The sequence below is a fragment of the Gavia stellata genome, chromosome 4 (assembly GCF_030936135.1).
Source record: "Gavia stellata isolate bGavSte3 chromosome 4, bGavSte3.hap2, whole genome shotgun sequence".
Taxonomy (NCBI): Eukaryota; Metazoa; Chordata; class Aves; order Gaviiformes; family Gaviidae; genus Gavia; species Gavia stellata.
In genome coordinates this window covers 2015289-2022670 of record NC_082597.1, presented here as the reverse complement: position 1 = coordinate 2022670, position 7382 = coordinate 2015289, and the positions used below count along the sequence as shown (strand labels likewise).

General features: G+C 58.0%; 1 protein-coding gene across 1 annotated transcript; it reads right to left on the bottom strand.

Annotated features, from left to right (window-relative positions):
* Nucleotides 1-225: 225 nt before the first annotated feature.
* On the bottom strand, nucleotides 226-3418 carry IL15RA (interleukin 15 receptor subunit alpha). Its single transcript, XM_059815996.1, has 7 exons — nucleotides 3271-3418; nucleotides 2338-2592; nucleotides 2124-2201; nucleotides 1608-1835; nucleotides 1394-1423; nucleotides 1051-1108; nucleotides 226-927 (listed from the first exon to the last, which is right to left on the bottom strand). The coding sequence occupies exons 1-7, from the start codon at nucleotides 3416-3418 to the stop codon at nucleotides 825-827; spliced, it is 900 nt and encodes a 299-aa protein (XP_059671979.1). The 3' UTR covers nucleotides 226-824.
* Between the last annotated feature and the right edge of the window lie 3964 nt (nucleotides 3419-7382).

Genomic DNA, 7382 nt, shown 5'->3' with positions numbered 1-7382 from the left:
GTGGCTACAGTGAAATCGCTCCTGCTTGTGGTCCCCTGCAAGCGGCCAGAGCCGATGGGCACCTGGGGTCTGCACCGAAAGTGCCTCTGAAGGATCCCTGAGCTGTGTACGAGGGCCGACCGCGGCAGGACGGCGCCAGCACCCTTCGCTGTGGTTGCGGGTTCACCGGCGAATGGCTGAAAGAGAGCAGGAAGGGGGTGGAGATGCGGCGGAGGGATGCTTGGCCAGGTCTCTCTCCATCTGCTGCAAGCAGTGCTGCTTTCTGGGTTTTGGGGCAATTTTGGGGCAAAGCGGCTCTAGGGAAGGCGCTGCTGCCCAGCTGGCCCAACTCTAGTCTTGCTCCTGGTTGGGGAACAGGCGCTACTTAGGGCGGAGCAGCCCAGCTTCACCCCCAGCACCCAAACCCCATCCCCTGCACCCCAAACGCCCTCCGCTGGGGCAGGCAGCCCCCAGCCCGCTCCCTGTCACCCACCAGCACCCACAGGACCACCTCCTCCGAATTCTGGCTCCCGACACCGAACACCCACTGCCTCCACGCCACCCCGAGGGGCTTGTGGGGCTCACCCACCCCCCATTCAGCCACACGATGGGACACCCATGCACCTTTGGGTGCTGGAGCTGTCTCATCCACAAGAGTCACTTCTTCAGGCTGGGAAGAGCGGCTGCATGTCCCTGGGGTGAGGATGCTCCGCGCGGAGGGCGGCTGCAGACCGGGACGCACTTTACCACACGTCACCGCCGCTTGGGCAAGCGTCCGGCTTTCCATCCGAGCCCCAAGCATCCTTCGGGCTGGCGGGTGCACCGAGTTGCCCGGTGGTGGGTGCTCAGCCTGTGGGGAAGACGCCGGGCGGCAACACCTCCTCGTTCTCAGCGGTGGGAGCCATCATGGGGATGGCCGTCGCCGCCACATAGTCCTGCCCCATGCGCCTGTGGAGGGGAGAGGAACGTCACTGGCACCCAAAGGGCTTTCCCGAGCTTTCAGGGAAGCGCAGAGGCCGAGGACAACTCCTTACTGGGGTGGAAACACCTCGCGTGGCTCGGCACACTTACGTTTTCATCCTCCAGCAGCAGCAGGCCACAACGCCAGCGACCACCAGCACTGGGAGTCCTGCGGGAGAGACACAGCGGCCAATAAGCATCTTTCAATGCACGGCTGAGGGCACAGCCCGGCTCAAACAAAACAGCTCCGCAAAGAGCCGAAAACGTTTTGTGCATGTTCGCAAGGTGCCCTCCCCGCCCCGGGAAGAAATTTGGGTGCTGCATCCTTCTCCCCTCGGAGGCATTGTCCTCGACCATGGCATAAACCTCCCACAGCCCCAAGGAGGGCTTTTAGGCTAAAAAAATAAAGAAAATAAGCCCCTGCTTGCCAAAAGAAGCTTTTTGCCCGGCTTACCAATAGAAGAGGCCAGAGTCTGGATGGAAACTGGAAAAGAATAGAGAAATGGAGATTTTTAGCTGCAAAGCCAGGAATCGGGGTGGTGCTGGGGGGGCCTCACTAAAAAGGGGGTTGGACAGAAGGGAAAAATGCATTGAAAAAGTGAAAGAGCCTTTGCCGGTTGAAACGCAGTCCCGTTGGTGGGTTATCTCCCCTGGAGAGGTGGCCTGACCTGCGGCGTGGTCCATGGGGGTGGTGGGCAGTGGGGTTGTCCCCAGAGGTGTCCCTGGGGCCATCCTCTCTCCCGGTGTGGAAGTCTCCAGCATCTTTGGTGGTATGGATGTCTCTGGCAACGGCCCATCAGGTGCTGGTGGCGTGGGTGACCAGCCAGCAGCTCCCGGCAGCCCGGGCATTGCTGCTGGAGAGGGGCTGGAGGTCGGGCTGGCATTGGTGGTTCCTGCTGGGGAAAATGGTGTAAAACCTTTTAATTTAAAAAATTAAAAGCCACGCTCCAGGTAGCACCGTTATTTTGGTGCTCAGCCTTATGCCCGCTTCGGGCAGGTCGTGGTGGGGACCATACAGGCTGTCTGGCAGCTACGAAATGGCATCATTTCAGGCAGTTGAATTAATTCAATCACATAATGGAAATATTTTGCTTTCCACACTACGGTGGCTGTGGTTTTGCCATGACCATGGCCACGGGTGGCCCCAAACCAACCCCTGTGGGCTGCGTTTGCCCCTTCCTCACCCCTTTGGGTCGTCGTCTTGGTGCATGGTGCGGTCGGGAGCTCAGGACTGGGAGTTAGTGGAGGTAGAGCCGGGTCCCCTTTGGGAAGACACAACGCGGAGGCACCGTCAACCGCAGCACCCGTGCCACCCCGCATCCTTCTCCACCATACCAGTGATGGAGGTGTCCCCCTCCCCGGTCCCCATCATGTCCCAGCTGCCGAGTGAGGGCTTACGGATGCATTGCAGCGTGGTGTCGGTCCAGTCAGGCTTGGTGGAGCCATTGCGAAGGATGCACTGGATGAGGCTGGAGGTACCGGCTTTCCGCTTGTAGCCCGGGTTGCAGGTGTAGCGCAGGCGAGTGTTGAGCAACGTGTCGTTGCCCACATCGATGTGCGCGTTGGCCACGTTCTTGGGGTGGCTGCATCGCAGTGGCACTGGAGGAGGAGTTAAAAAAAAAAAAAAGAGATGAAGATCCCAACAGGGAGATTAGGCACCCTCCGGCCCCATCTCGCTGTGCTGAACGGCACGCAAGGGGGTCAAATCCTGCCAAGGGGTGGGAACGGCGTATCGGTGCTGCCCCGGAGAGCCCCGTCCAGCCTGCAAAAAGACAGTGGTAAGATGGCTGTGCCTGTGCATGGGAGATGGAGAAGGGGAAAGCTCCGTTTCCAGCACATTTGCAGTCACTTGTAGCAGCTCCTCCAATAGCTGAAGACTTTTCACAGAATTTCACCCCCCCTGCAGTGACTGTCCCAGGCCGACAGCCCCGGCTGCATCCCGCCACCAGCTGCTGCATTTCGGCTGCGCTCACCGCCCCCTTTTTTCTTCGCTCGTTTTACAGCTGGACATGAAAAATTCCAGGCGCTGTGTGAGTCCTCCAGCCACTTCCCAGGGGGTTTTCCCCTCCAGAGGCTGCAGCCCACAGCCCCGGAGGCAGCTGAAATCTGAGTATCACGTAGCCGAGCAGCGTGGTGGTGATGAGCTATGAGTTATGGCTTTTTTTTATGCCCAGAAGAGCTCATGCTTCCCCTTTGGCCTTGATTTGAGGTTGTTTTTGCAAGAGAGTGTTACAATTTCACTTCTTTTTCTGGTGCAATGGAGAAAGTTTCTTGGTTGCCCCAAGACCGTGCCCACACCCGGACCCCTGCCGCAGCGTGGGAACAGCTCACCCGTGAACTCCGCTGCCAGCTCCTGTCCCCCCATGCGAGCCACTGCGGAGAAGTGATGCTCCAGCGCCGGGATGGAGCAATGCACAGCGGGGATAAAGGAATATACAGCCAGGTTGGAGTGGTCCACGGCTGCGATGGAGCAATGCATGGCTGCAATGGAGCAATGCATGGCTGGGATGGAGCAATGCACAGCCGGGATATGACACACGGGTGGGATGGAGCGATGCATGGCTGGGATATGATACACAGCTGGGATGGAGCAATGCATGGCCGGGATGGAGCGATGCATGGCCGGGATGGAGCGATGCATGGCTGGGATGGAGCGATGCATGGCGGGGATGGAGCAATGCATGGCCTGGATGTGATACACAGCACGGATGAATTGATGCCCAGCACGGATGGAGCAACATCCAGCTGGGATGAAGCAATGCCCCACTGGGATGGAGCGGTGCCCAGCCAGGATGATGCACATTTGGTACGGAGGGACGCGCGGTTGGGCTGGGATTGGGAGCGGGATGGGGATGGGAGCACAATGGGGACAGGAGTGCGATGGCTGTGAGGACAGGAGCAGAACAGGGATGGAAACGTGCCGGTGATGGGGACAGGAGGCGGCTGGGGACAGGAGTCTGATGGCAGTGTGGACGGGAGCACGATGGGGATGGGAGCACAGTGGCAGTGGGGACAGGAACACGACATGCTCCCCCAGGCACCCAAACCACCCGGAGATAAAAATCTCCTTAATCTTAAAGATCTCCTGCCCCAATTTGTTATATATCCCCAGAACATGCTGGGCGGGTCAGGGAGTGGGGGTGTCCCTCCGTTTCGGTGCTTGGGTGGGTCCATGCCATGTCCCCCCGGCGTTGGGAAACCCCAAAAAGCTGCAGCTGCCGTGCCAGGAGAACAGGAGTGATGCGGCAGCCACGGGTGTGCTGAGCACGTTGGTTCTCAGCCTCCAGGCGGAATTTCTGGGAGCGTTTTGAGGAAATGCCACGGGCTGTTTCGTAATGCCCTCGCACATTGCCAGACTTGAAGCCGTGCCATAAAATGATTGAAAAGCCCTTCCAGTGTCAAGACAAATTGCAGTCGTGTCTGCAAAGGGAGCACAGCAGAAATCCAGCCGGAAGCATCAAAAATGTCCAGGAAAAACAGGGACTTCCGAGTCCTGCTTATGCCTTTCAGCTTTTAAACCTGATCTCATCATTCTAATCCCACCGAAGCACTTATTTTCCGGTTGATCTGACTGTAAAATAATCTCCTCTTCCAAAAAATGCCCATGTCCTTTGATGGCAAGACCCCAGTGTCTCTGCTCTCCAGGATCGTGACCCCAGCGTCTCACGCCATCGCTGCATGCATTTCAGTTTGTTTGATGAGATGAAACACGTGCAGAGGAGGAAAAGGGGAGGAAAGCGGATTCAGGTTTCCAGCGCTGCTACAGCCCTGCAGGTGCGTGGCCAAGATTTAGGCTTTCTTTTATACCTCGGCAGTGAATTGGAAATGGTGTAAAACACAGATGGATGGGGAGAGCCATGACCGTGATAAAACTCTTGCTTCCAAGCAAGGAGATCTGTGGGAACTACAAGCCTCTCCCTCTCTTATTTGCTTTTTAATCGAAGCATATTGATAAAATTCCCTGGATCTGGGCACTGCCGGGGACTTGCATGCAGAAAAAAACAACATCTGTCTTCTATTTTCCTGTTTAATTCAAGGAAAAGCTCACAAGACTCTCCCAGGATGGCCAAAAGCATCTCTCTGCTTGTCTCCATTCCCTTTGAGCTTTTCCAGTTGAGTTTTCACATTGATATGTCAGCCCTAGTGCTCGAAGACTTGTCGCGTCGTTAGCCGACCTCCCAAACAAGCCGCGGTGTTGGGTACCAGCCTTCCTGGGAAAATACCTCCAGCTGCCTTATTTCCATCCAAATTCCCTGCATCTCGCTGATAGTAAATTTCCAGGTTGAAATGCATGCACAATATTCGGGGTTTTTTTGTATTTGCATGAATTAAGTGCATGTTTTCACTTTGCTTTTTTTTTGGCTTTCTCCGCCAGCAATCTCAAATGATGCCGGTAAGGGTGAGCTCGTCCTGGCACACTGGGAAGCAAACCACGCAGGCGCCGGGTATGTGGCCGGGATGAGTCCCAGGGATGGAGATGCTGCCGTGTGCTGTCATCTCACATCGCAGAGCTGTCCCCCTCCACCTTCGCGGGGCTGCAGGGGGATGCACAACCACAACTAGACACTAGAGAATCCACACCAGGAATACATGACTGTTCTTCTTAGAAGATTACCAGCAAAAGGGCCAGAGTGGCTCTCATTTTCTGCTAATGGTTTAAAAACCATAAGCTAAAAAAAGTGGAGAAAAGAGAAATTTCTGAAGTCTGTGCCCAAGACTGGAGAATTCACAAGAAACGCCAAAATCACAGAAATAAATAAAACTTTTTCATGTTTTTAACTGAAAAAAACATTTACAATCGATAGGTTGTGCTGGGGATGGAAAGCAGGAGTGGATGTGCTGCCTGGTGCGAGCATCGCAGGATGCATCGACACGGCCAGTGCAGAGGGGCTGCGGCACCTCCCGACTTACCCATCGACTAAATTAAAAGCAATAAATATTATTCTTGTTCTCTAACACCCCAGATAACCACGTTTTCTGCCCCAAACGATGGTCCTGCATCACCGCTACCAGAAAACATTGTTTGCAGGTCCGGGATGGGGCTGTCGGAGGGGATTGCCTTCAGGGAAGGCTATTTTTAGCCTGTTCCTGAGACGTGCCTTGCAGTCCGCATGGCCCTTCCGCCTTATTTTTGCCACTGGAGTCATTTTACAGCCCTCACTGCACCCGCCGGCTGCTCAGAAATAGTAAATTCATTTTCTAGGGTGTTGCAGCTTCATCGGCAGACGGGAGCCTGGAGAAGGCAGAGTGTTAAAGCTGTCCCAAACTTCTGTGGCTCCTTCCAGCCTTGTTTCCTGCTCTTCCATGCAAATCCTTCACCATTCCCATATTTTCAGTGAATTAAATATTTCCTAATGGTCTCGCTGCCACCGGCGGTTCCCTGGGGCTGTCATCATCGCTGGCTCCGCCGCTGTCTGTGCTGAGCCATGACGGTGATTTTTCCCGCAGTTATTTTTGGAGAAGCGAGACGCGATGTGATGTGACATTCCTGGTTGGGCAGCAATGCTTGGCCGTTGACGAGTCACAGTCCCGTGGAAAACCCACAGACTCCACCTGGGGTGAAATCCTGCGGTGATGCAGCGCTGTCCCGTGGGTCCATGTCACGGACCCTAAACGTTACCCCCAGCCTCCCCGGACACTGGTGGGGAGGTGGCGTGGGCACCCAGGAGAGTGCAAGGGGAACGCAGCGGGTGCAGCCTGGGCACCCTGGGGAGCAGCGTGGGTGTCCCAGGGGGAGCGTGGGCACCCTGGGGTGCAGCCTGGGCACCCTGGGGAGCAGCGTGGGTGTCCCAGGGGGAGCGTGGGCACCCTGGGGTGCAGCCTGGGCACCCTGGGGAGCAGCGTGGGTGCCCCGGGGGGAGCGTGGGCACCCTAGGGTGCAGCCTGGGCACCCTGGGGAGCAGCGTGGGTGCCCCGGGGGGAGCGTGGGCACCCTAGGGTGCAGCCTGGGCACCCTGGGGAGCAGCGTGGGTGCCCCGGGGGGAGCGTGGGCACCCTAGGGTGCAGCCTGGGCACCCTGGGGAGCAGCATGGGTGCCCCGGGGGGAGTGTGGGCACCCTAGGGTGGGGGAAGCCCGGGGGAGCCCCGCTTACCGGTGTCGGCGGCGGTCCAGGGTAGCAGGAGGGCGACGGTACCGCAGAGCAGCGGCAGCAGCGGCCGGGCCATGGGACGGCGGCAGCGGGGCCGGGCCGGGTCGGGGGGGAGCTCAGGGCTCCCGCGGGGGCTCCGCGGCGCTGCCCCGCCGCCCGCCGCCGCCGCCGGACATGCCCGGTGTGGCCCGACCCGCCTCCCCCTTTCGCTTTCGCTTTCGAACCGGGGTGACCGGGAGGGACGCACCGGCCTGGCGGGATGGGGAGCCCGGGGCGGGGGGGTGCGGTGCCTGGGGCCAGGGGGTGCAATGCCCGGGGGGGATTCGGTACCCAAGGGGGGGTTGCAGTACCCGA

Coding starts and splice junctions, on each gene's coding strand:
- IL15RA (XM_059815996.1), bottom strand. CDS start 3,418: ATGCATTGCTCCATCGCAGCCGTGGACCACTCCAACCTGGCTGTATAT. Junction 1,836..2,123: donor CAAGACGACGACCCAAAGGG/GTGAGGAAGGGG, acceptor CATTTTCCCCAG/CAGGAACCACCAATGCCAGC. Junction 1,109..1,393: donor GACTCTGGCCTCTTCTATTG/GTAAGCCGGGCA, acceptor TCTCTCCCGCAG/GACTCCCAGTGCTGGTGGTC.